General features: G+C 41.4%; 1 protein-coding gene across 8 annotated transcripts; it reads left to right on the top strand.

Annotated features, from left to right (window-relative positions):
- The first annotated feature begins 16 nt into the window (after nucleotides 1-16).
- Nucleotides 17-27,968, top strand: GVQW3 (GVQW motif containing 3). Of its 8 annotated transcripts, none has more exons than XM_049099147.1 (3): nucleotides 17-359; nucleotides 472-1,869; nucleotides 3,419-7,483. In XM_049099147.1, the coding sequence occupies exon 2, from the start codon at nucleotides 814-816 to the stop codon at nucleotides 1,438-1,440; it is 627 nt and encodes a 208-aa protein (XP_048955104.1). In that variant the 5' UTR covers nucleotides 17-359; nucleotides 472-813; the 3' UTR covers nucleotides 1,441-1,869; nucleotides 3,419-7,483. The 8 variants fall into 8 exon arrangements, with proteins under 8 accessions (XP_048955104.1, XP_048955103.1, XP_035560021.1 ...); XM_049099146.1 differs by having other exon boundaries at nucleotides 459-1,869; XM_035704128.2 differs by having other exon boundaries at nucleotides 17-1,869; nucleotides 3,419-3,525; nucleotides 7,235-7,483.

The following is a 27,968-nucleotide window of genomic DNA, read 5'->3' as shown; positions in this document are numbered from 1 at the left end:
GACGCGGCTCCACAGTGCTGTGAGCGGCCGGGAGGATTTACCGCCGCCGCCGCCGCAGCTGCCGCTGGTGCACCTCCCGCCCGCCCGGGACGCTGCCGCCTCCTTCCCACAATGCACCCTGGCGCCCGGGGGTGCCCTCTCTTCCCTCAGCCTTCCTCCCCCGCCCCTCCTTTCCGCCGACTTCTCCACAGGCGGGCACGCGCAAAGAAGCGCGCCGGCCCGGGTGTGGCGAGGCGGAGGCTGGGCCTGGCGCGGCTGCCGCAGTGCGCCTGCGCGCAGCCTACCCCGCGAGGAGTGGACACTGCGCATGCGGGCGTGTCTCCTGGGACTCCGGAGCGGCCGAGCCCCCGGTACCTTCGGTAGGTTTGGCGTGCGCGGGTTTCTGCAGGTCTGGGGAGAGCTTGCGCGGAGTATCACCGGCGTCTCTCTCCTTGCTTGCTTCCGTTGCCACCACTTAGGCCTCTGTTGCAGAAATCGCCGTAGGCGCTGAAGGGCCGCGGGATCAGGGAAGACCTTGCTGACTTGATTTGCACACTCTCCGCAGACCTGCGTGCGCAAGTTGAACAGAGACGTGCGGGAGATTGTATTTCCGCCAGCTTTGCAGCTACTCCTTGGCCCCATTAGTTTCTCAGGACGGGTCTCCCCAGCCTCGCCCGGAAGCTGAGGGGCGAAAACTCAGGGAAGCAATTACTCTTCCCTGGTGAGGCTTCTGGAGGAGCATTGATAGCGACATGATTCCGCCTGCGGCCCCATAGAGATTGGTTCCTCTGTCTTCCCCTTACAGTCGTGGTCTTTTAACTTTCCTGTGTCAGAATGAGTGACCGCTATCTAGAACAAAGGATTAGTATCAAATTTTGCGTGAAGTTGAACAAGTCTGCGAGTGAGACCCACCACCTTTTGAAAGAAGCTTATGGGGACGAAGTCATGTCAAGGGCCCGAGTTTTCGACTGGCATAAAAGATTTAAAGAAGGGCGGGAAGATGTTCGAGATGACGCCCGAAGTGGTCGTCCAGTCACCCATCGGACAGATGAAAATATCCAGAAAGTCAAGGACTTGGTTTGTTCAAACAGGCGGCTGACGGTGAGGATGATCGCCGAAGAGTTAAATTTAGATAAAGAAACCGTTAGACTCATTCTGAAAGAAAACTTGAATATGAGGAAAGTTTCTGCAAAAGTTATGTCAGGTATTTTGAAAGAGGAACCTAAACCTCGGAGATTTGACTTTCGGTCTGATCTTTCAAAGGAAAGTAGGAAGAATAGCTCGTGTGTAAGGAAAAAGACAAGTTCTGACACGTGGACTCATCCTCAGTGTGAAGCTGGTGGGGAACTAACCCTGCCCGTACCTCATCCCCAGAACCACTACCCTGCCAGCCAGCTTCTGCAGGCTTCGTCAGCAAGCCTTCCCACCAGGACAGCTCAGGATTGGTTCACACCCTGGTGAAAGGAATGTGAGGTAGCTGAGCCTGAGCTAGAAAGCTGCCTCAGGGTTAGGCACCTTCATACGCTACTCATGCTACTCATCCGTTTTCAGCCTTTACTGCTCTTTCTCGACATTGTATGGCCCTCCTCGTTACTCTTGCTGGACTACTGGGCCATCTTCCAATTTTGAGGAACTTTTGGCTGTTGACTTAGGATACTTGCTTGTTCTGTTTCTTTTGCTTAACAAGTTTGGATCTCCTCACTGCCCAAATCTTAGCTTGTTGCGGCTGTCCCTGTTCCTGTGTTCTCGACATTCTGCCTCAGGGGATCATACTATTGAAAGGTGGGAACAGGACCTCCCAGAGTCCTTCTGTGCCCAAGAAGGCATATTCTTGGGAGGACCCCAAAAGAAGACCTACAATCCCAGCCTGCTTCACAGGCCGGACCTGAGGTATGGTACAGAAGGCAGTGGCATGCTGACCTAGTGAGCAATGCTAAGGGCATATCTAGCCCAAATGACTCGGTGGGAACTCCTCAGTACTTAGGGGTTGGCCACCTATACTAACCTTCTCACAGATCTATCTCTTACAGAAGAGCTGGATTTGTTTCATGAATCCTGTGCTCTTGACCCCACCATTTGGGTATCCCCTCTGCTGAAGAGGAGGATTTGGTCCTAGAAAATAGAAGCCGGGGGACTCAGGCCCAGGCTGTGATGTGTGAGGCGGGAAACTAGGTGATACTCCAGACTCTGAATTAAGGGAGCCTGCTTTCTATGCACTGATTCCCACACAGCTTCCTGTTTTTAGTAACTAATGCCAACACTGTCAGGTGGTTTTTGAGCACCTGCAGTTTTTAGAACACTGCTGGGTATTGACAGTGTAAAGGTATAAAACAGGATCACCAAGGGCTGGGTGACATGCAGGTGAGATGATTCCTGAACTGGATCCATAAGGAAAGGTGAGACAGGAGGGTAGGAAATTAGAGAAAGCTTCCCAAGCAAGGGGAATAGTATGAGGCTTTGAACCTGCATCAGTATGAAAGTGATGGCACTGTTGGCTGAAATAGCAAAGTCTGGAGGAAGATAATGCTGTTGCAGAAGATGAACAATTTGGGATGATTTGCTTTTTCTCCTCTCTCCTAACTATGCCATTGATTTATAAATTGCTCCCCTTTAATCTGCGGATAGGTTTATAAATAGCTCACTTATTTGATTATGTAGTTTTCCCATCAACACCCGCCCCCCTCAAAAAAAAAAAAAAAAAAACCATCTCTGCAAGTTCAAACTCCTTTATCTCTTTCTGCCTCCCTGCCAGGACTTATGGAATGGAACTTTCCCCAAGTGGATTCCAAGTAATACCACATAGACTGGAAACATCTCAGAAATGCCTAATGGAGGGGCAGTGGAAGGATGGGTAGAAATAGCATTTCACAGGATTAGCCAATGTCTGTTTTATCAAAGGGTTTTTCATGTAATGGCTACTATTAGTTAACTATTAAATTAGTAAACCATATTGGTTGATAGAAGCCCAACACTTATTTAACAACGCAGTTGTGTTTAGTTCTCTTCTTTCACTATCTCTATTCCTTTCAAAAAATGACAGGTTCCCTATTAATACCTGTCAATTTTGAGGTACCCTAAAACCTAGACTTTATCCCACAAATAAAAGATCTTGTGCAAGAAAACAGCTTATAGACTTCCACCTACTTAGCCATCTGTAGACATTCCGTTTCAGGACCATTAACATCTTCCACATCAGATGAGGCTCTCATTCCCCACAAGCACTTGCCACCAGGGACACTGCACTTCGGGAACAAAGCCCCCATAGCTGGCCATTGCAACTTGGTGGCGGAACCTCATATTAATTCTTGCTAGGCTCAGTGATGATTGTTGGAGAATTGTATGCTCCTCGGCCAGGGCCAGGATCCTACAACACTATCTCTAAGCCTTATCTCCAACCTGAGAGAACTTACTTCTGGACTTATTCCTGTCCTGTGAACAGGGCTGGAGTGAGCCTTCCAAAGATGCTGGACCAAGACCATGCTGGAGCATAGGGTACCAGAAGCATTGTTGGCCCAGACAGGGTTTGGACACAGCAACTGGAAGCAGGTAATTAAGAATGTGAATTCAAATTGTTACAAGTAGCTATAATAATGAAAAGGACTTAATTTTTTACTTTAGATCATGTGCTGAGTACTAGTCAGTTCAAACCACAGTGCTATTAAAACCCATTGCCCATTTGCAAGACTTCTCAGAAAATATTAAATGAAATGATAATAGACCCTATTATGATGGCTCAGATTTGAGGAAGTAAAATTTCTGCCCTAACACTCATCCACAGCAAACTACCCATGTGTGTCTGCTCAGATTCACTAAACCCCAGGCCAGAGCACGATCTAAGAATATCCCTAGATGGGACAGTTCTCATAAAACAGTACCCCTTATGTACACACTCACCAAATCTGTTTTATTGCTGATACAAAATTTACCCTGAACTGTATCTTGCACTTCCACCTGCCCCACAGGTTTCTTGAGCTCCTGATCCTGTAGTCTCAAGAACCTACCTGTCATCATGTCCCAGGCTCTTGTCTTGGCTTTTCTCATACACCTCTGTTTATTCCCCATCAGTTTGTCTTTCTTCTCTGTTACACAGGTGCTTTGTTTTCTGGTTCAGGATCACACCTCCCTCCCTTCTGGTCAAGATTTTCCATTCAACTTACAACTCTCTCTAATTTTTGGATCCTTTTTCCAGCTCTCCACTTCAGCCCTATAGTCTTGAGCAGGAAAATTGGCCACAAGTTGCTTTCCTATCCTCAAGAAGTAGGGTGGGAGGACATGGAGGGATGTATGCTTGTTTTTGTTTTATCTAAGAGATATACTGGGAAGAAGAAAAGCTCCCTCCCACCCTAAGCCACTCCCCAGAGGCAACCAGTGTAACAAGTTTCTTAAGGAGGCAATTTAGTTATCTCTGGCATTAAGGCGTTGTGAAAGTATTTCAGAAATACAGTATCGAAATCCCATTTTCTCAGGGTAAGCTCCACCTAAATGTAGAAGATGAAGCCTGGCTCTCAGTAAGACATCAGGAAGAGAGCTGGCCTTGACTGTAATTCTCAAGCTCAACACACAGTTAATGAATCTCTTTGGCTTTCAAGCTGATTGTCCTCTACATCCCATTCTGGTTCAAAATCCACATGGAATGTTATATTCCACAGCTGAAAGTCTAGGAGAATAGATACTTTCCAGGGCAGATCATCCCAACAGTGATTTTATCTCATTCTTTCTCTGCCTATCACCTCTCCCTACCTTGCCTTCCCCTGCCCCACAGGTAACGAGCAAAAACAGAATGAAATATTCACCAATCTTTGATTTCAAAAAACATCTGAATTCTGCCCCTGGCTCTGAATCCTCATTGAAAGATTATTGTTTGGGAAAGCTCTGGCCTGCTTTCCAGAGCTTTCTTTTCAGATCCATTTCTTAGAGTTCAGATTTGCCAGTGGAGATGCCTAGATCAATCTGGGTACCAACTGAGTTGAGGACATCTAGTAAAAGACAGTGGGTACTGTTGGGGAACTGTCGGTCTCTGCATCACATACACTGCCCAGCCAGCCTGCTGTTTGAAGACCACTTTGTCAGCAAGTCTCACGAGGCTCCTTGGGATTGGGTCTCACCAGGGTCTCATGTAGCTCAATTAGCAAGAGGTTCCTTTACTGCTGGAACAAAAGGTTCATTTGCTGCTGGGACTATATATACAACCTGCGTTCTCCAACTGCTTCTTGGTTGGATAAGACTTTTCAGATTTTACCAGGCTTTACACACCATCCAAGGCAATTGTATTTATTTGCTTTAGTCTCTACCTTATCAGATTCTTGTGAATACTGTCCCAGTTGCATCACCCTTCTCTCAGTATTAATAACTAGAAATAAAAAATCTATAGTAGGAAAGTTCACTACCTCCAAGGACTCTTGGGTCTAGCGAAGGGGTCAACTTTTTCTGTAGAGGAAATGTCTTAGGATTTGTGGGCCATATAGCCTGTGTTTAACTGCTCAGCATTGCAAAAGCAGACCTAACTAATACAGAAACACATAAACATGGCTATGTCCTAATAAAACTTTATTTATGGATACTGGAATTTGAATTTCATATGGTTTTCACATGTTACAAAATACTATTTTGATTTTGTTTGATTGTTTAAAAACTTGAAAAGCCATTCTTAGATTTCTTAGCTTATACACCAGAGAAAAACAGATGGTGGGCCAGGTTTGGCCCATGGACCATAGTTTGCCTACCCTTTGTCCAATGTATATAAAGTGTGTATATAAAATGACAGATGATTGACCCCTTCCCATCAATAACGTTGTTAATGTCGTATTGATGCAGCAGTGTCTGACAGTTTACAAATGGAAATTGTGGAATATTGAAGGGAATCTTTACAATGCCAGGAGAGTGAACTAGAACTGAATGATTAACTAGTTAATTTCAACCGTATTGACTAAAAATGAGATAAACACAGATTAATATCTATATTATGCCCTTATAATATCTCAGAAACAGTTTGGGCCATACTGTAAATAGTTCTAAGTTGCAACCATGGTATTTATAATCTAGCCAGTCAAATTTCCCTTGAATCCAGGAGTGATTAACTCCTATAGCTGCTGAAAAAATGCATCTGAAAGAAGTCTGTGTTAATTCAACACGTTTTTATCAAGTGACTTTATGTGCCAGACACTGTCCTATGTGCTGGGGTGCAGCAATGGACCAAACAGACACAGGCCTTAGATCTGACAGTCTGCAATCTAATTATGTCATTATTCTTCATTTTTATAGAACTCCTCTTCCATGTGCTCACACTAACTCATTGTTCATTGAATACCCGGCAACAGGTCTGACCTTTGCCAGAGACCTCTGTGCTGCGGTCATGAAGCCTCTCCAACTGCATGAATAATTTGAGGACTATATGTTCCACTTAAATTTTATTATCCTTTAGACAGATCTGTATTGGTAGAAAAAACGCTGGCAGTGTTGGAAGTGTAAATTGGCAACAGCTTTCTGAAAAGCAATTTGGCAGTATCTATCAGGAGGTTTAAAAATGTTTATATCTTCTGATCCTCTAATTTTGCTTCTGGGACTCTTTCCTAAAGAAATAGTCTAAAATGTGGGCAGAATTTATGCTTAACAATCCAGAAGTCCAACTGTAGAAAATTGGCTAAATAAATTACAGTATGACCATACAATAGACTATTATGTAGTCATTATAATTAACGTTTATGAATAGTTAAAAGAGCATGGCAAAATGCTTATAATGTTAAATGAAAAGAGTGGTACACAGGATAGTATATATAAATCCAAAGATGTTTCTTTTTAAATGACTGAAACAGGTATGCTGACTCTGGGTGGTTGGGGTATAAGTGTTTTTTTAAAATTTTTTTGCTTCTTCTCTTTTAAAAATTTCTCCAAAATATTACCACTTTTACTATCAGAATAAAATGGTAGCACCAAAAGGTGTCAATGGAGACAGGCCAAACCTCTAGTTTGGTCCATGAACAATAAACTGGCTAGGTGGACACGGAAGCATTATGATACTGAATTGGTAGCAAGAATGGGACAGAAGGGGAAAGGGCCTGCCAAGGAGAAGGCGAGTGACCAGAATCCCTACAGAAAAACCAAGGTGAGAGAAGTTAACCATGAGTGGCATGTTCCTGTGGCATAATCTTAGGTAAATAAAAGAACACATAAATCGAGTATGTTCTGACAATGGGAAAGGATATGGAATACTCTCCCAAGCAAAATTAACCTCATTCTTGTATTCTTTCATACAAAGTGAATATTCTCAAGATGGATTTTATCACAGTTGATTCTCTGAAGAATCCTTGAGCCTCCCATATCATTTTTTTAAGGATAGGAATGGCTTTTGATGTGCCAAGCTCTACCTCCTCCCACACTAGGACATTCAAGCAACACGGATGTACATGGGAATATTTGGTATTCCACACTGATAATTCCACAGCATGTCATTAGTCATCCTAATGTAACTTGCAAAAATAAAGTTTGCAAATGTTATTTTGATGAATCTGGAATTGCTGTGCTTTTTACTGTCTGAAAAGTAATCACATCTGAAGACTAATCATGTTATGGGATTTTAAAGTGAGATATGATTTAGATAATGCCTATCCATAGATGAAATTGTTGTTATGTTGGGAAAACTTGTCCTTCATTGTTGCTTTAGCAAAGTGTTTATCATTTAAATGCCAATTATATCTCTTTGGCAAAACTTCAAATTTTCAAATGAGTATGTAAATCTTTTATAGGCATATATAGATTTGTCAAGTTGAGAGAATTCTTCAAGATCAAAGTGTAAGTCTCTTGGTCTGTAGAAAGAACAGAAGAGTGAGAGTGGGTGTTGGTACTGGCTCCTCAACCCTTGAAGCACTCCAGTTTACTCATCTGTAAAAGGAGGATAGTAACACTTGTCTCGTAGATTTATTCGTTGTATTGGTTCAAGAAATATTTGACTGCTTCTGTATATCTGACACTGTTCTAGACACTGAGAATAGAGCAATAAATGAGGCAAAAGAATAGTCCTCATCCTGAGCATACATTTAAGTGGGGGAGACAGACAAGAGCAAGAATATAGCCTGTTAGTGATTATTAGATGTGAGGCTTACTTTAAATAATGTAGATGGCACCTAGCACAAAACCTGGCATGTATGTAGTAAAGGACTCAATAGATAGTGATTTCCTTTGCTTTGTCAGTCTTCCTAATGGCTCTTGAATCTCTCTACAAAATGGCAATAATCAGCAAAAAGCCTGACCCATTGCCTTCTAGCTCTTGCCAGTTAATAAGGCCTAAACCTATTTTTCCTTAAGACAAATAATTCTTACAGTTGTGTTTTGTACTTCCTGCATGGCAGATTACTCAGGGTGGTGCCTAAACACTGTTGATAGATGGCCTTTTCGGAAGCCAGTTGGCAGGGGTCTTGGCCTGGGGCTAGATGGCAGGTGTTAGGTCCACAAAGACAAATGCATGGTGTCATTGCTGTTTAGGCAGAACAGATGCAGAAACTGTAATGGCTGTTTCTGTTAAAGATGTGTGTCCTGTTCCCAAAGCTGGTGAACTGGGCAAAGTTTGCATTTTTATGGGCGGCCAAGGCATTGACAGAAAGCCAGGAAAAAGAGGGTTTAATGCTTTATGGTATGTTTATATTTCTGCCCCTTTGTGGGAATTTTGCAAGGTTCAGGAATGTTGGGAAACAGCAGCCGATAGTTCACCCCTAGGGTTCAGGTATTTCACCAGACCCATTTCTCTGCCTCATCTTCCTCCAGGAACATCCAGTGGACTTTCATGCACTGAATTCCTTCTTCAGGTCTGAGCCTGTGTGAAGCACAGAGGGTTGGGCCCTTGCCCTTAGGCTGTGCCCAGCCTCATGGCATAGGAAAAGGGCCAGAGGTAGAGAGACCGCTAAGAATGGGCTCCCACCTTAGACTGTCCATCTTTCCCAAAAAATAGCTGTAAGTAACAAAATTTTATAAAGAATTTGGGACAGGAAAAAAAAAGAATAATTTGGGACAGAAAGTTAGAATGATCATACATAGGGTGATTGTGGAAATGAGAAAGTAGAGGTATAAAAAGGCAAAACACAGAGAGCAATGGTAACTGGCCTGCTGGTTATTACTATCCCCAAGATGCGGTGTGAAATTTTACCTTTCAGAAGAAACTGGATGTCAGGCTGTGGGCTAGTATCCCTGTACCTTGCTTTAAGAACCTAATAAGTGAAAATTCAGAATTACAACTCAGCTTAGATGAGGAAATTGGCCCAGGGAGGTTGAGTGATTTTTCTTGAATCACACATCTAGCTAGTGGTGGAGCCAGGATAATAAGGCTGAATTTCACTCAGCCCAGTGAGTTTTTTTCCATTACTCCACTGGTAATAATTGCCTTTACTAATGTGTACATTGGTAAGATATCTTTAAAACAGCACTCAACCTCACATTTGATAAATATGATTTACCAACAGTTGATTTACATGCAATTTTTAGGAAACATATTTATAGCATAGAAGTAGGACAAAGGCTTTTCCAAGCTTCCTTGGGGGTATCCAGGCCCTCTGGTCCTCCTTCCAGAGGTGTATATTCATAAGTAGATGCTGGCATTCTGTCATTCATTTTTTCCAGATGTCCTTCCCAAGTGGTAGGTTAGGTTTTATGTTTTTAATATTTCTCATATATATTTTTAAAATCTGGGCACATAAATCCTAATGAAGTTCTCAACTATCTCCTCTCTGCTGCCTCAAATTCCCGGATATGTTTATATTTATGACACGGTGTCTGAAGGCATGAATGCTATCACATCATTAGGGTTTATATTCCCAAGCCATAGACTTATGTTTCTAGATGTTCTGAAAATTCTTTACACTTCACTTGTAAATGCCACTATACTGTGCCATGACATTTCCATAGTAACACATATTTCAAACAGGAAAACAGAGGAAGCCCAAGAAAAGGGAAGTAGGCTTCAAATGAAAAAAAAAAAAATCATTAAAAACAATAGAATACATCAGATGGGGAAGAGAGGTGTAAATTCTGGTTTGGTGTGCTCTAAGAACAGAATGTCCTGCAGACCCACCTTAGGGACATGCAGTAGCCACCACCCAAGTGGCCTAATCATGGAATCACACTTCTTGGACCCTCACATTCAGTGAGGTCCATGTCATTACCTGAACATTTCTTCGTATTCCTTACTGCAACCAGATTGAAGTGGTTACCCACCTATCACCTCACTGTCCTGAAGCCCATCCCGTACACTGCTGCACATGTGCTGTATGGTTTAGAGTTTGCTGAAAATGAGGCTTTTGGACTCAAGCTTTTTGAGCTTCCTTAGGTCACACCCTCTGTGTGCAATCCCTCACTGCTGCCATCTATCAAGCAAATTCCTACTCGGCACTCAAGACTTAACCTTACCATTGCTGTTCTCTACAATGGCAAACCGGCCACCCTCAGTGTACATACACACTCTTAAGTCAAAGAAACTTTAACACTTAATTGAACTTAATTGTTTGCAGAATGTTTTTTCTCCCTCAACAGCCTATGAACTCAAAAGTGAAGACCATATCTGATTATTCTCTGTATTCCTTACATCCAGAATAAAGCTTGCCTACATTGTTCAATAAATGTTTGAGAGATGAATAAAAGAATAGACTTTTATGGTAATTTTTTTATTGTGGCAAACTTCATATAACAAAATTCACCATTTTAACCATTTTAAAGTGTACATTTCAGTGACAGTGTATTCACAGTGTTGTACAGTCACACCACTGTCTACTTCTAGAATATTTTCATCACTCCGAAAGGAAATCTCATGTCCATTAAGCAGATACTCCCCATTCACCTATTACCCCAAGCCCCTGGCAACCACTAATCAACTTTCTGTCTCTACAGATTTGCTTAGTCTGAATTTTTAATACAAAAGTAATCATGTAATACATGGCCTATGTGTCTGGCTTCCTTCAATTAGCATAGTATTTTCAAGATTCATCCATGTTGTAGCATGGATAAGTATGTCATTCCTTTTTATGGCTAAATAATATTCTATTGTATTGATATAACGCATTTTGTTGATCCATTCATCTGTCAATATACATTTGTGTTTCTACCTTTTGACTATTATGAATAGTGTTGATATAAATGTGTATGTGTACATATTTTTGTTTGAACATCTGTGTTTAATTCTCCTGGGTACATACCTACGAATGGAATTGCTTGGTTATATGGTTATTCTGTGTTTAACTTATTGAGGAATTTTTTGCCAATTTTACATTCTCAGCAGCAATGTATGAAGTGAGGGTCCACGTTCTCCATGTTTTTGTCACCAATTACTATTTTCTCTTTATATATATATATATATATATATATATATATATATATATATATAAATATCCATCCTAGTGAATGTGAAGTAGAATGTCTTCGTGGTTTTGATTTGCATTTCCCTAATAACTAATGATGTCAAGCATGTTGTGGTGACCTTTCTGGCCTTGTGCATATCTTTGGAGAGGTATCTCTTATACACGCTGTTTGCCCACTTTTTATTTGGGTTGTCTTTGTTGTTGAGCTGAAAGAGCTCTTTATATATTCTGGATACTAGACCTTTATCTGATGTATGATTTTGCAAATATTTTCTGCCATTCTGTGGATTGTCTTTTCATTTTCTTGATAGTGTCCTTTGATACAGAAAAGTTTTAATTTTGAGGAAGTCCAATTTATTTATTTGTATTTTTTTTGGTTGCTTTGTGCTAAGAAACTAGTGCCAGATTCAAAGTCATAAAGATCCCTATGTTTTCTCCCCAAAATTTTATAGTTTTAGCTATTATATTTAGATCTTTGATCCATTTTGAGTTTGTTTTTGTATATGGTATGAGATAAGTGCCCTACTTCATTCTTCTGCATGTTGATCTCCAGTTATTCCTGCACCATTTATTGAAGAGATTCTTCTTTTCCCATTGTCACATCTGTTTTTGAAAGATATTTTCAAATTGTAAGTTGAAATTTTTTTTTCTGTACCTTGAAGTTTTTGCTTCAATGTTCTGGCTTACATTATTTCTGTTGTAACTCTTATTTTTGTTTCTTTATATGTACTGTTTACTCTTTTGCTGCTCTTAAGACTTCTTCTGTATTACTAACTTTAGCAATTTGATTTTATATGCCCTGGTATAGTATTTTTTGTGTTTCTTGTGCTTGGGGCTCATTGAGCTTCTTAGATTTGTAGGCCTGAACTTTTCATGAAAGTTGGAAAATTTATGGACATTATTTCTTCAAATATTTTCTCTGTCCTTCCCTCCTTTATTGACTCCAATTACCTGTATAGTAGGCCACTTGACGTTGTCCCACAGCTCACTGATACTCTGGTCAATTTTTTTCCTTTTCTTCTCTTTCTTTTCGTTTCTATTGCTGTATCCCCAAATTTACTAATGCTTTCTTCTGAAATGTCTACTCTATTTTAATCTCATTTTGCATATTCTTCATCTCAAATACAGTGGTTTCCATCTCAAAAAAATGAGTTTTTAAAACATATTTTTTATTTTGGAATAATTTTAGATTTACAGAAAAATTGTAAAAGATAGTACTGAGCATTCCCAAATGCCCCTCATCCAGTTTTAGTTTCTCCCAATGTTATCTTACTGTGGTGCATGTATTTATACCAAAACTAAGATACCAACTTATGTGCATGACTATTAATGAAACCCCACACTTTGTACAGATTTCAAAAGCTTTTCCAATAATGTCTTTTTTTATGTTCCAGGAATCTATAAGATATCAGACCTCATTTACTTGTTATATCTTGTTAGTCTCTTCTGACTCATGACGATTTCTTAGTCTTACCTTGTTTTTCATGACCTTGAATTTTTTTTTAAGATTTATTTGTTTATTTGTCAGAGAGAGAAAGAGCACAAGCAAGGAAAATGGCAGGCAGAGGGAGAGAGGAAAAGCAGGCTCCCTGCTGAGCAGAGAGCCTGATGCAGGGCTCGATCCCAGGACCCTGGGATCATGACCTAAGCTAAAGGTGGATGCTTAACAGACTGAGCCACCCAGATACCCTATGAGTTTGTTTTAAGGAGCACTAGTCATATATGTTATAGAGTATCCCTTAATTCGGGTTTGTCTGATGTTTTTCTCATGATTAGACTGGGGTTACGGGTTTTAAGAAAGAAGAAAAGGTAAAGTGTTCTTGTTATTGTATCAAGTTAGGGGACACATGATACCCACATGACATCATGGGTGACCGTCACTTTAATCATTTGATTAAGGTAGTTTTGATAGATTTTTCTACTGTGAAGACCATTTTTCCCTTTCCATACTCTATTCTTTGGAAGCAAGTCACCCAGTTCACCCCACCTCAAGGGAAGGGGAATGATTAAGTTCCATCCACTTCCTGCAAAGAGAGAGTATCTGCATGTTATTTGGAATTCTGTATGGAATAACTACCTTTCTCCCCATTTTATTTATTCAGTCAGTTATTGATATCATTTTGGATGTGTGTATATTTATTTGCCATTTTGCATTATACCCCAAAGCTATATTATTTACTTTGTTGCTCATATTGTTCCAGTTTTGGCCATTGGATGCTCTTTCAGGTTGGCTTCTTTGTCTCTTCAACGTATTCCCATTCTTTTGTTTTTGAACACTTCTTCCTTTCTTTCTAGTACTGCTGCATGCTCCAGAATCATCTTGTATTTTCCTGTTCTAGATCTGCAGTCAAACATTTCTTCAAAGAACTCCGTTTCCTTTCATTGGAGAATGGTATTTAGAAACCAAGATATGGGCAGTGAGTGTGTTTGTTGCTATTGTGACTTTGATGATTTTTGCATCTTCTATGTCTCTAACAATCTTTTCTAAGCTTTTTGATCACATGGAATACAGTTGTTACTGTTTTAATATTTTTAGCTATCCATTCTACCTATCTTGATCAGTTTCAGTTGAACAATTTTGAACTTTTGGAAATAGCTTTTGGCTATTACCTTTAAATATTAGGTAGAGGGACGCCTGGGTGGCACAGTGGTTGAGCTTAATGCCTTCAGCTCAGGGCATTATCCCAGAGTTCCAGGACCGAGTCCCATATCGGGCTCCTTGCATGGAGCCTGCTTCTCCTGTCTCTGCCTCTTTCTCTGCCTCTGTGTCTCTCATGAATGATAAATAAAATCTTTATTAAAATTTTTTTAAAAATAAACATTAGGTAGAACCAGAGCAACATTAGTCTAGGGCTAAATGTGCCTCACTATTGTGGCAAAGCTCATCTAATGCCTTGTGAAATATACCTCCCCCTCTGAATGTTGAGAATAGGAACTGGACCTGGGTAATCTTTGGGAATTGTTCCTTCTGCTTCCTTTGGATGGTTCTCTCTGGTCTCAGGTATTTTCCTCACATGCATGCTGAAGACTAAAGGGGGAACCTCAGCAGATAGCCAGAGCTTTCTTTTTGTGCGGCTTTCTTCTCTTTGGCACTCTTCCCTGCCACCTTGACCTCCCCAGACTCGTAGCTCCATCTCTTCAACTCAGGAAAACTGCTGGGTTCCACCTGGGTTTACTCTCTCAGCATTATAGCCTAGAAACCCTCTCTAGGAGGTAAGTAGGGACAACCATAGGGTTCACCTCACTTGTTCTCTGTGTCTCAGGGATCACTGTTTTAAGTTGCTTGATATCCAATGCCTTAAAAATCACTGTTTCATATGTTTTGTCCAGATTTGTAGCTGCTTTGAGTAGGGAGGTAAGTATAGTCCCTATTACTACATCTTGGCCAGAAGCCGTAATATAAACATAGGAAATTAATAGAGCCAGGGGCTATGATTAGCACACCCGCATGCATATATAAGACTTAAAGAGGTAATGTTGTATCATGGTTAAGAATATAGACTCTGGAACCAAATTGCCTGGGTACACATTCTGGCTTACCATCTTACTGCCTGTATACTCTGGGTCAATTATATAACCTTTCTGGGCCTCAATTTCATCATTTTAAAATGGGGCCTATAATGGTCATATTTCATTGGCATGAGAGGGGATTAAATAGATTAAAATATATAAAACATTTGGAGCAGTGCTTGGTTCAAAATGAATATTCAATAAATATGAGTTATTTATATACTTGTTAAAAGCAGCCAACAAGGATGCCTGGGTGGCTCAGTTGGTTAAGCCACTACCTTTGGGGTCCTGGGATCAAGCTCTGCATTGGGCTCCTTACTCAGCAGGGAGCCTACTTCTCCCTCTGCCTGCTTGTGCTCTCTCTCTCTGTCAAATAAATAATAAAATCTTTAAAAAGAAAAAAGTGGCCAGCAAATTTGACTGCGAGCTTCCTAATGACCCTAACAAAGTGGAAATATCAGTTACCTGATTCAGTGTCCATAAAATATATACAAATTGGTTGGACATGGCTGGCCCTGGTGGCTCAGCGGTTTAGAGCCACCTTCAGCCCAGGGTGTGAACCTGGAGTCCCAGGATCAAGTCCCACGTTGGGTTTCCTGCTTGGAACCTGCTTCTCCTTCTGCCTGTGCCTGTGCCTCTTTCTCTCTGTGTCTCTCATGGATAAATAAATAAAATCTTAAAAAAAACAAACAGGGATCCCTGGGTGGCGCAGCGGTTTGGCGCCTGCCTTTGGCCCAGGGCGCGATCCTGGAGACCCGGGATCGAATCCCACGTCAGGCTCCCGGTGCATGGAGCCTGCTTCTCCTTCTGCCTATGTCTCTGCCTCTCTCTCTCTCTCTCTCTCTGTGTGTGTGACTATCATAAATAAATAAAAAAATTAAAAAAAAAAACAAATTGGTTGGACAGGAGAAATACATATTTCATACTATTTCCCCTCAAGATTCCTCATAAATAGAATACCGTATGTGCCTAGAATGATATACCAGCCAGAGTTTCCTAGGATTTTGTCCCTCCAAATAGCCAATAACTTCACACTAGAGCTCAGTGTAGTAAAAGTGCTTCCACTGTGCCTGAAGTATCACAAAACCTTTAGTCTGGCTTAATCCAAAGATAAAATTTATAGCATCAAAATGAAACTACTGAACCACATGTCATTTGGGCAATTCTCCATAGACAGAGAGGGGGTCAATTAGGAGACAATTATAGTGGTTCAGGGAAGAGGCAACTAAAGCCTGAGCCAAGAACTAGCTAAGGATGAAGAAAGGGGATTGGCACAGAACCAACCCACTGTACTGTGAGAATCCACAAATTCTGGCAATTGACTCAGTGTGCAGTAACAGGGAGATGGAACTTTCGAAGCTAGGAGTGTGTGTATGGAAAGATGCAAAGGAAAAGTTTGACTATTATGTTCTTCAAACCTTCTATAGCCTTACAAATATTTCGTCAGCTTAATCAGCTACTGAGGGAGAGGTGTTAAAAATTCTCTCTATGTGGATTTGTCCATTTCTCTTCATAATCTTCATAATGTTTGGAGGCAGTGTTTCTAGTTGGTACAGAGAGGTTCTGGATCATATCTTCCTGATGAACTGTCCCTTTTGTCACTAAAGTATATGACTGTATCTCTAATAATGCTTTTTGCCTTAAAATCTATTATTATTGCAATTACTTCCCTTAGTGTTTACCCAGTGTATTTCCCCCCAGCCTTTTAACATTTCTGGGTCACTACTTTATGAATGTATTCTTTAAATCAACATATAGCTGGAAAAAAAAAACAACATATAGCTGGATTTTTAAAAAAATCTGAGAATCTTTGCCTTTTCTGAGTCATGTTTCTATTTCTCATTATGATGATATATTGGGAATTTTCTCCATTGTTTTGTTTTGTTTACCATGTGCTTGCTTTATGCTTTTGTCCTGCCATCTTTGGTTTAGTTGTTTTCTTAACTCTCTTTTTATTCTCGTGAGTGGTCTGGAAGTTATACATTCTAATTCTGTTTCTTCAGTGGGTATTCTTACATTATTAACATGCATACTTAACATTTTTAAATTACCACTATCTCTAGCTCATTGTGAAGATTCCAGGATCCTTAGAATTATTTAGTTCTGGTCTCCACCCCCTTCTATCTTCCAAGTAATTTGAGTTTTAGTGTTTTAGTTCTAACCTACTTTTAAACACCCTCCCCTCCCCATCAGATGATTTAACAGTCAGTATTTATTTAGATTTACAAGCCAGTCTATTGATTTCTTTGCCTACTTTTCTTTGGTCCCTTTTCTTTGTTGAAATATAATTCATGAGGCACCTGGGTGACACAGTCAGTTAAGCATCTGACTCTTGGTTTCAGCTCAGATCTGATCTCAGGATTATGAGATCAAGCTCCGCATCCAGCTCCACTCTCAGCACAGAGTCTGCTTGAGTTTCTCTCTCCCTCTCTCTCTGTCCTTACTCCACCCCCACCCTCGTTCTCTCTCTCTCTGTCTCTCTCAAATAAATAAATCTTAGGGGCCCCTGGGTGGCTCAGTTGGTTAAGCATCTGCCTTTGGCTCAGGTCATGATCCTGGGTCCTAGGATTGAGCTCCGTGTCGGGCTCCCTGCTCAGCAGAGCGTCTGCTTCTCTCTCTCTCTCCTCCTGCTCATGCTCTCTCTCTCTTTCTCTCTCAAATAAATAAATACAATCTTAAAAAACAACAACAACAACAGTTTTTAGGGGCGCCTGGGTGGCTCAATCAGTTAAGCATCTCCCTTCAGCTCAGTCATGATCCCAGGGTCTGGGATGAAGCCCCACATCAGGCTCCCAGCTCAGTAGGAAGTCTGCTTCTCTCTCTCTCCCCCTCTGCTTTGCTCTCTCTCTTTCTCCCCCCACTCTTTTTTTTTTAGATTTTATTTATTCATGAGAGACACAGAGAGAGAGAGAGAGAGGCAGAGACACAGGCAGAGGGAGAAGCAGGCTCCATTCAGGGAGCCAGACGTGGGACTCGATCCTGGGTCTCCAGGATCATGCCCTGGGCTGCAGGCAGCGCTAAACCGCTGTGCCACCAGGGCTGCCCATCCCCCCACTCTTTTTAAAAGATTTTATTTATTTATTTGAGAGGGAGAAGCAGACTCCCCTGCTGAACAGGGAACCCAATGTGGAGCTTGACTCCAGGACCCTGAGATCATGACTTGAGCCAAAGGCAGATGCTTAACCAGTTGAGCCATCCAGGTGCCCCCATCTCTCTCTCTTTTAAATAAATAAATGAAAATTTAAAAATCTTCAAAAAAAAAGTAAAAGATAAAGGTTTTAAAAATAAATCTTTAAAATATATATTTGTAATTCACAATGAAATTCACCCTCTTTAAGTGTACAATTCTGTCATTTTTAGTATATTTACAAAACTGTGCAGCCATCATGACTATCTGATTTTAGAACATTTTCACCATCCCCAAAAGAAATCCCATATCTATTACCAGTCATTCCCCATCCCCTCCTATCCCCCCCAGCCCTAGGCAAGCACTAAACTACTTTCTGTGTCTATGGGTTTGCCTATTCTAGAAATTTTGTATAAATTGAATCATAGAATATATGGCTTTTCATGTCTGGCATCTTTCATGTAGCATGATGTTTTCAAGATTCATCTATGTTGTGGCATGTATCAGTACTTCATTCTTTTTGATGCCTGAATACTATTCCATTGTATGGATAAACCACATTTTACTTACTAATCATTAGTTGATGGACATTTGTTTCCACCCTTTGGCTATTATGTATAATGCTCCTATGAACTTTTGTTTACAACTTTTGTGGGCATATGTTTTCATTTCTCTTGGATATATATAGGAGTAGATATAGGAATATTTCTTATATTCAGTAGTGTGCTGATAGATATTGAACAACCAGCTCTTATGTCATAGGGGGTAAAGGGAGCCCTGATTTGTAGCGCCTGTTGATCTGTGGAGTGTAAGTGCTCAAATTGCCGATGTGACATCACTGAAATATGGAGATGGAAAGAAATGCACAGTAACACACCCTTCTGTAGTGCTTCTACTACACAGATATGGATATGAATTACCTCAAGAGCATAGATAATAGCAACACTGTAGTAAAATAATTAAGAAGTGATAGGTTGTGAGGGTTTTTTTAAACCTTTTTTTAAAAAAATAATTCATTTAATTGTAAGTTTATATAACTGAATGCTTAATAATGACCATGTTTAACAACCAATTCTCAAAATTGCTGAAATTTTAGCAGTCGGCTCTCTGGGTTGATGGGAGCTGGCTGTGGCCCTGACCTCACTTGTATCGTGGTCCTTGTAACTTCTTTCTGGACTGAATTTTCTTCCTAAAGTATATCCACTAGTGCTCTTTTCAGCAAGAGTTTGTGTGAGGTAAACTCATTGGCTTTGCTTGTCTGAAAATGTCTGAAAATCTGGCTCTCACTTATGAATTGAACTCTGTATAGAATTCTATGTTGAGATTTATTTTCTTTCCACACTTTGAAAATATTATACTCCTGTCTTTTGGTTTCCATTGTTGCTGATGAGAAGGCTGCTGTCATTGTAGTTAACACCTCCTTTTGGTAATCTGTCCCTGTTCACTGAAAGCTTTTATTTTTTTTCTTGTGGTTTTACATTTCACTGGGGTATGAATGGGTTAGGGGGAACCCAGATATTTGGTCAAACTTTATCTTGGGTGTGTCTGTGATAGTGATTGGGGATGAAACATAGCAGATTGCCCCCCCCACCTCCCCCACCTCCCCCCCCTCAAGTGGGTGGCTCTTATCTGATCAGGTCTGACTAGAACAAAAAGGCTGACTCTCCCAATAGGTAAGAAAGAACTCTTCCTGCCTAGCTGTTTGTGTTGAGACATTGGCCCTTTCTGGCCTCTAGATTCAAACTGAAACATCAGCTTCTCTTGGGTCTCAAGCCTGCTAGCTTCCAGACTGGAACTTACACCACTGGCTCTCCTGGTTCTCGGGCCTTCAAACTCAGACTAGAACTATACAATGAGGTCTCATGGGTCTCCAGCTTGCCAACTGCAAATCTTGGGACTTGTCAGCGGCTGTAGCTGTGTAAGCCAATTCCTTATAATGAATTTGTGTATGTGTGTGTGTGCATATGCATATACACATACACATATACATATCTACACACACATATATTGGTTCTTTTTCTCTGGAGAGCCCTTACTAATACAGCCACAATATTTTTAATAATGACTTTCTACCATTCCCTCCATTAAATCTTTCTGGAATTCCTATTAGATACATGTTTTATTTTCTCTTTTTATCCTTCATATCTCTTAAACTCTTATTCAGGTCTTCTATCCCTTTCTAGTTGTACTCCATTTTGGGTGATTTCCTCAAATCTCTCTTCTGATTCCCTCTTCAGCTAGATCTGATACGTAGTTTAACTCACCCTTTGAGTTTTTAAGTTCAGGGGCTGTTTTTCATTTCTGGAAGTTCTATGTGGATCTCTTTGAAATCTCCCCCACTCTTTCTCTCATACTATTCTGTTTTTTTGTTTTGTTTTGTTTTTTTAATGCCTCTATTCCTTCCCTTATCTCTATTTTAATCATCTGAATTCATAGCCTCTTTGAGATGGTTCTGTTTTTACCCTTTTTCTATCTAGTTTGTTGTGTGTTTTGACGTTCCATTTTTATCATTTCTTTCCACATGTGGCTTGTTACATTTTGTGACCATCTTCCTTGGTTGTTTTTCCTAGTGGCTTCCTCAAGCCCTGGATTGTTAAGCATCCTTACAGGGCTGTTTTGAATACAACTTTAGCCCTAACCTAAGAATTTTAATAGGTCTTACTTCAGCCCTAACCTAAGAATTTTAATGATCTGGGCCAATTTTTATGTTAATTTATCTCAGTAGATGCCTGTCCAAATGGGCAAAGTAAATTTAGACCCCCAAATGCACTTGGCAAAGATTAGAGTTTTTATTTCTCACGAGTGTTATTTTTCCCCACCTAAGTCCTCCTCAGACATCAAGCTTCCTTGCAGCTTCGCTAAAGCTGGGGTACGGTTTTCCCAGTCTCCTTTTCACAGATGAAGGTGGAGCTTCCAATGTCAGGGCTTTTTGCAGGGGGCTCTGTTCCAGCTTCCTCACCTGGCTGGGACTGAAGCCCCATCTCCTATTTGGTGTGTAGTGGAACCTTAGCCTGCAGCTCTCAGGATCTATAGCTAAGTGTGAAATCCCTGTGTGCTGCTAAGGCACATCCCCTGTATCCCTGTTCTGGCTTTGAGTTTTCATTTCTTTTTCATTTCTGACATTTGGGGATTTCTCTTTACATTTTTCAAATTTGGTAGTAAAAATAAAACATTTCTGTTATCATTCACCCAGCATCTCTATGTGTCTGTAGCAGAAGGTGGGATGGGAAACCTATCTGTATTAGCAGAGTTGGTCATGTTTCTGGAAGTTGCCAGATCAAAAGCAATAATTCTGTGAGGAAGACATTTATTGTTTCCAATGGAAAAATATGAAAAGTAAAGCTCAGAACCATTGTCTAAATTGCCAAAGCCATAAAAACTGTTTAAGTGGGGAAACAGGTTTTGTGTTCAGTCTGTCCACAAATCCCATGCAAGACATCTAGTCATCTAAAAGGTAGCCTGGTACCTCCATTGTTAGCTTTTATGGGCAATTCACCCATGGCATTTTGCTGAAGCAAACCTCTAGATAAGATTCCTCCTGCTACCTAGGTAAGGCTGTTTGGGAGAGAAGAGGAGGAAGTAGAAAGCAAGCTGTGGAAGCTGGACTCTTTTAAACCTGAGAGCCACTGGTAGGAGCATTTGGCTGGGAGGGTGTGTAAGCCAAAACGCATTTCCCCCACCATCCAGATGTATCCTCAACCTTCCTTGTGCAGTACACAGTGAAGGGGACATACAAGGATCCTGCACATTGTTTTTTGCTTGCCACTGGAAGCAGAAGGCAGCCCAGGTCATGGCAAGACTCACCTGTAAGTTCTGCTGGGTTTCCGTGATGTCTCAGCAGAGACCAGCATTCCATGAACCTCTTTCCCTGTGCATCTTACACGGAGGCCCTGAGTAGGTGCCCTGCAAAGGTGTGGTAGATTGATGGAGATTGGTTCAGGTCTAAAGAAAAAGAAGATACTTCAAGTACGTATAATAGAGGGGCCTTAAAGAGATGGATTGGTTACACAGATAATGGGATGGGAGACAGAGAGGCATTCCAGAACTTAGGAAGAGCAGGAAAGCCTGCCTCCCGTCAGGCAAAGGGACAGAGTGGGGGGCATTGTCACCAGGAGCCAGATGAAGAGAAACTTGAACCTTAGCAGGTCTGTCCGTGAGAGCAGGAGCCATGGACACGTGGACAATAAGTAGCCATAAATGCTAAAAATATTTTTTTAAAAGAGTGTAAATAGAAACCCTTTATTGAGCATCTATTATGTATGGACACTTTTTATGGATATGCATTGGAATATTTCTAGCTGCAAGTAACGATGGTGAGCAATGACTTAAACCAATAGGTAATTTTCTAACAATACCAAGAATTTCAGAGGGGCTCCTTTGTCCTTTCCATCTTGATTACAATATGACTGTAATGCTCAGCCTCATCCCCAAGTTCAAGATAGTGCAGATTCAGCAGTCCTGTTTCATCAGGAAAGCAGAAGCTCCCCCAATAACTCCTAGCAGAGTTCTACCTAAATCTCATTTGCCAGAACAGGACACATGACCACCCCTAACAACAATGGAGAGGTGATGGGAGGTAGCATAGGAAAAATGGCTTCTGGATGGCCAACAAAAAGATATGCTGCACACATATAAAACACAGTCCTTGACACAGAGGGAAAGTGCCCAATACATTTCTCCTAACAGTCCTATGAAGTCAGATCTTTTACAAGTGATACCTAACACACAGCTGGTAACAGGCAGAGCTAGGCCTCAGACCCAGTTCTTTCTGACTGCCTTCTGAGGGCTCTTTCCATTACCACACCATCTGCTCCCTCCTGTACTAAACTGGCCCTAAGCTCTTGGTCTTGGAGACATGTCAGGCCCAAGCAGGCTTGATGAAGAGAAAAGGTGGAAAGGGATCAGTTCTAACATAAAAGTTGGCACCTAATCCTGGGGCTGTACACAGAGTAACCATGAAGTCATGAGAAGTGGTTCCATCATTACACATGCTAAACTCATGCCTCTGCTGTGTGCACAGCCACTTTGGAACAGTCACACTGGGAGGTTCAGCACTTGTGCTGACAGTGCCACCACTGCCCAGAACTCTGGTGGGACTCCCCTATGCAAGTCATGAAAAGACCTCTATCATTACTATAAAATTAGACTTCATTTCCGACCGCAACTCCAGCTGCAGCTCCTCATTTCATTTACCATGAGTTCCAAATGACTTATGACTATTGCCAAAAGTGAAAAAAGTCATTCTCCAAAGACAGAACTGTACTGCAATTTATTTTTTTATTTTATTTTTTTAATTTTTATTTATGATAGAGAGAGAGGCAGAGACTTAGGCAGAGAGAGAAGCAGGCTCCATGCCCTGGGAGCCCGACGTGGGATTCGATCCCGGGTCTCCAGGATCGCGCCCTGGGCCAAAGGCAGGCGCCAAACCGCTGTGCCACCCAGGGATCCCTGTACTGCAATTTGGATGCAAAAGCACAAGTTATCTGCTTTGCAGGCAATTTTCAAATCAAATTACAGAAATGTTTAAAGTAGCTGAAGCACTGTTGCAATAAATATGCCCTCTCAGCTTGATATCTTGGAAGAAGACAACTCTGAATTGGCCGTATAATTTCTGCTGTGTTTAAGAAAAATTATTCACCTTAGGAGCATTGTAAGACCACTGGACTTGGTAAAGATACCAATGGGATAATACCTAACGCAGGTCAGGGCACTGGGACATGGGCCCACTCCTGTATTGGTGGGATTGTAAATGGTATCACCTTCTCAGAGCAATTTGGCGGCAAGCAGCAAGAACCTTTAAAGAGTTTAAACCAGTTAACCTAGAAATTCCCTTTCTAGGCATTTTTCTTAGGGAAATAGTCAAAGATGCAGACGAAGATTTACATATACAGTGATTCATTTTATTTGCAAAATAGTAAAAAGAAATAACTAACCCAAATGTCCCACAATGGGGAAATTGTCAGGTAAGTTGTACTACATTCATTAAAGGAAATAATTTAGTCATTTAAAATGTTGTTTTTAAAGAATCATCAATGATGTTTAAAGATGTTCACATTAGAATAGGTGATATAATAAAACTGTAAAACTACATACATTATATAGACCCATTTTTACTTTCTATATGCTAAAAAAAGGGCTCAAGATATACTCAAAATATTATCAGTGCTGGAGTGCCTGGGTGGCTCAGATGGTTGGGTGTCTAACTCTTGATCTCAACGCATCTTGACCTCAGGATCATGAGCTCAAGCCCCACACTGGGCTCCATGCTGGTTGTGGAGCCTACTTTAAAAAAGAAAAGAAAATTTAAAGTCATCTATAATTTTATCACCCAGATAAAAGCCCTGGTAACTCTTTAAAGTAGATTCCAAACCCAGTGTGGAGCCCAATGTGGGGCTGGAACTTACAACCCTGATATCAAGACTTGAGCCAAGATCAAGATTGGACACCCAACCAACTAGGCTACCCAGGTATCCTTAAATTTTCTTCATTTTACTTTTATATAACAATTTTTTATCATTAACTATAAGTATTAATTTTATAATTAGAAAAATATGTATAATGAAAATTACTTTTTAAGACAGAAAGAAATGGGTTTTACTAGGAGAGAAGAGATCTGCCCCTGAGGAGCTGATGGTTTAATGGAGGAAATGAGACATGTACACAAATAAATTTATTACAAGGTAGTTAGGGGTATAATAGAGGTTTTATAAAGTGTGGAGGGAAGGATTAGCTCTGCCTGGGAGAGTTGAAGTTTGGTGAAAAGAGGTAACATTTGTACAGGGTCTTGAAGGATGAATAGGAGTTCTCTAGGGCTTTGTAAATTGTTAAGCACTGTGTAAGTGTAAGTTAGTTTTTGGCTGTTATTATTACTGTCAAAGCTTACCTCATATAAAGCTCTCTTTCTTGTCTCTTTCCCATGCTCCCTGAAGCCCAGGATCCCTGGGACAGGAAGCAGCAGCAGTTAAACAGTCACACATCAGTGCTCCAGCAAGTGAACTGAGGTGCATCCAACTAAGGAGCAGATCCAGGACCAGGGGACATAAAATTATCTGGGAGCAGGGCCAGGAAGGTGCTAGTGGGTAAACAGTTCCCCCTTATTTGCCACCCTGTGGAAAGGCTGGCTTTGCTTGGGGCCTCCACCCTGAGTAATGGGACTATCTCCACCTGGGGGATGGTAAAAACCAAGAATGAGCATCACACATCAGCCTATGATTTACATTGGCAGGAAATGGCGTGTCAGATGCCCTTACAGTTTCCAGACAGGGTGGAGTGGAAAGTAGGGATGTGGGTGAGGGGACCAGGAAAGGTGGCAAGAGATGATATGTTTGCAAGAAATCTTTAAAAGCTCAATGTTGGAAAGGATTTGTAAATTATCTTATTTAATCCTGCTGATCCTTTTCCCGATATTCCCATCCCTTTGTCACCCTTCTCTGCCCTTTAAGGTGCAGCTCAGAGGCCACCTATTCTGTTACCTCCTCCCTCAATTCCTCTGGGGTATGCTTCAGGCATAATTCATTGTTCAACTTTATGAGAGAAAACTTCAGTGCCCACTGTGCACCACCCACTGTGCTTATAGTTCCTTGATTGCAGTGTGCACTCCTGTGTTTCCTTTTGTTTATTTATGCAACCAACATATATTCAACACCTACACTATGCCAGGCAATGTTCTAGATGTTGTAATAGAGTGGAGAAAAAGACAGCCAAGATCTCATGTTCTCAAGGACCTGTCATTCTAGTGGGGGAGACATACAATAAACAAAGGAACAAATAAGAAAATATCAGGTCAAGAAGGAGGCAGCTTTGGGAATATCTGAGGGAAGAACTTTCTATACAAAGAAAGCAGCTGATTCCAAGATCCAAGGGGATAACCTTTGCTTGCTCTAGGAACAAAAAGACAGAAATTGGCATTGTGTATGAAATACTTTCTCTTGCTTTATCTACAACTGAAAATCTTATCTTTTAGGACTTGCTCAAGCATCACCTGCTTAGGCAAATCTATCCTGATTTCCTCAGGTCAAAGTCACTGTCCCCTTTCTTCCCCATTGTCACTGAGTATACTTCTGGTCAGCATACTTGTAATGATTTGCCATTCCTTCCATACTATAGCATTGCCACTCTCCCAGGGACCTCAGTTGCATCAAGGGCAGAGTTTCCTATCTAAATGGAGCCTCGCACAGAGTCTGTGATCAGTAAACATTTATTTGTTCCTCGAATATATGAGCTCTCACATAGCACTCTATCAGAACCACCCTGGTGACACTTACTCAGAAAAAGCAACCACTTATTGATCAGTGCCAGGCGATATGCTGTGGATTTGCAACTTTGTTCCTATAAGCCTCAAGACCGGCATGTACAGTAATTGTTACTACTCTCATTTTGTAGTTAAAACTCAGAGAATCAGAATGAGTTCTGAGGTGGCTCAGTAATGAGAATCAAAGCTAGGAGTTGAACCCAAGTCCTCTCGATGCCAAATCCCAAGACTTCACCTTCTGTGTGATGTATTCCCCATGCATTAGTTCGTCTGTGGACCTGTCCTCTCTTTTCTTCTAGATAACCATTCCCTTGACAGAAGCTTCTGTACTTTACTCCCTTCTCTGTTCTTCCTGACACCAGAACAGTGTTTTGTATTTAGTAAATACTATGTGTCTCAAATCTCCAGGAAAAGAAGGAAGGTATAAATGAATGTTTCACCCAAAGCCAATCAGCCTCTAATACCAATTCATAGGACGGTGATGGGCTGGAGGCAGAGACATTTCTGAGGGGAGGGGCTTTCCCAGATACCTCTGCGCCCATCTGGGAAAGCTGAGTGTGCTGTCTCTGTACTAAAGCACTCGTTTCTTAGAAATCACACCTTTTGCTCAGTCATACATCTCGGCGGGCAGGCAGGGGTGCAGAGAGGAACATGCATGGCTTCCAGTGAGTTGGGAAAATGAGGTTAGATTTCGATTCAGATAGTTATTTGTGTTTTCTGGGTCTGCACGGTCAATAAATTTTCAACGAGCAGTGATTCTGTTCCTCATCTTTCACTGCTTTATGGGACTTCAGGGAATGAAAGCATAACATCCTGCTTTCCCATAAGTTCTCTGGCTGCTACCCTGGCACCAATTAAAGACATGTCTATGCAATTAATCAAAACCAATCTGGAAGCACTCTGGCGCTGCTCCTCTGATGTGCTGCCTGTTCCACATACAGTAGTTCCTCAGCTGCCCTGATGGAGCCAGGCACATAGGAGCTTTTGATGAACTGGCCGTGCCGGCCCCAAGTGTTAACTATGTCATCTGACATGACTAATGAGGCTCCCAACTTGATCCGTGTGAGCAGAGCAGCCCTGCTGTCTGGAGGAGGCTCAGTCTCTGCAGCCAGCCTGGGAAGAGGCTGCAATGTGCAGGGTACACACTCCATCATGTCAGCTGGAGGCCTGGAGGCCTCTAGTGTCGGAGCTGGGAGTCGTCCACAGGGAAGGTGGTGGACACTGTGGGCCAGGCTCTGTGCTGGGTACTGGCGGGAATGTGACCCCATTTAAACTTCTAGCTTAGCCTCCTCATTTTACAGACATGGAAACTAAGATCCAGCAAACGTGTGGGGTTTTGTGGGAAAGAAACGTGTGGGCTTTTGTGGGAAAGAAAAAGAATAGGCATGGCCCTTACCTTTGAAGAGTTAAGCCCTAGATAACTATGCCTGAGGGTAACAACTGCTAATATATCTTATCAAGGTTTAAGCCACGGGTTTCCTTCTGCCAGTGTTTATCTAGAGGAGGAGAGCCTGTGTCCTTGTCACCTCTATGGTATCAAGAGCATGGGGTTGGAATCAACAGATCCTAGCTCTACTTTGAGTTGGTGGAATCTTGACCAAATCACTTCATTTTTCTGAGCCTTGATTTTCTGGGCTATAACATAGGGACAAGCCAAATGCTGCCACCCAGCCTACTTCCTAGAGTCCTGGTGAGACCCAGCAGAGTTAATGGGTGTGAAAGTGTAAGTAAGCATCTCTACATGTGTTAGCTTTTATTTATTTAT

This window comes from Canis lupus, chromosome 21, assembly GCF_003254725.2.
Source record: "Canis lupus dingo isolate Sandy chromosome 21, ASM325472v2, whole genome shotgun sequence".
Lineage (NCBI taxonomy): Eukaryota > Metazoa > Chordata > Mammalia > Carnivora > Canidae > Canis > Canis lupus.
This window is presented reverse-complemented; position numbering and strand designations above follow the sequence as displayed.

Excerpts from the sequence above, each read along its gene's own strand:
- GVQW3 (XM_049099148.1), top strand. The coding sequence starts at position 814 with ATGAGTGACCGCTATCTAGAACAAAGGATTAGTATCAAATTTTGCGTG. Across the intron at positions 1,283-26,907 it reads GTGTGTAAGGAAAAAGACAA|TTATTTGTGTTTTCTGGGTC; the intron begins GTTCTGACACGT and ends CGATTCAGATAG.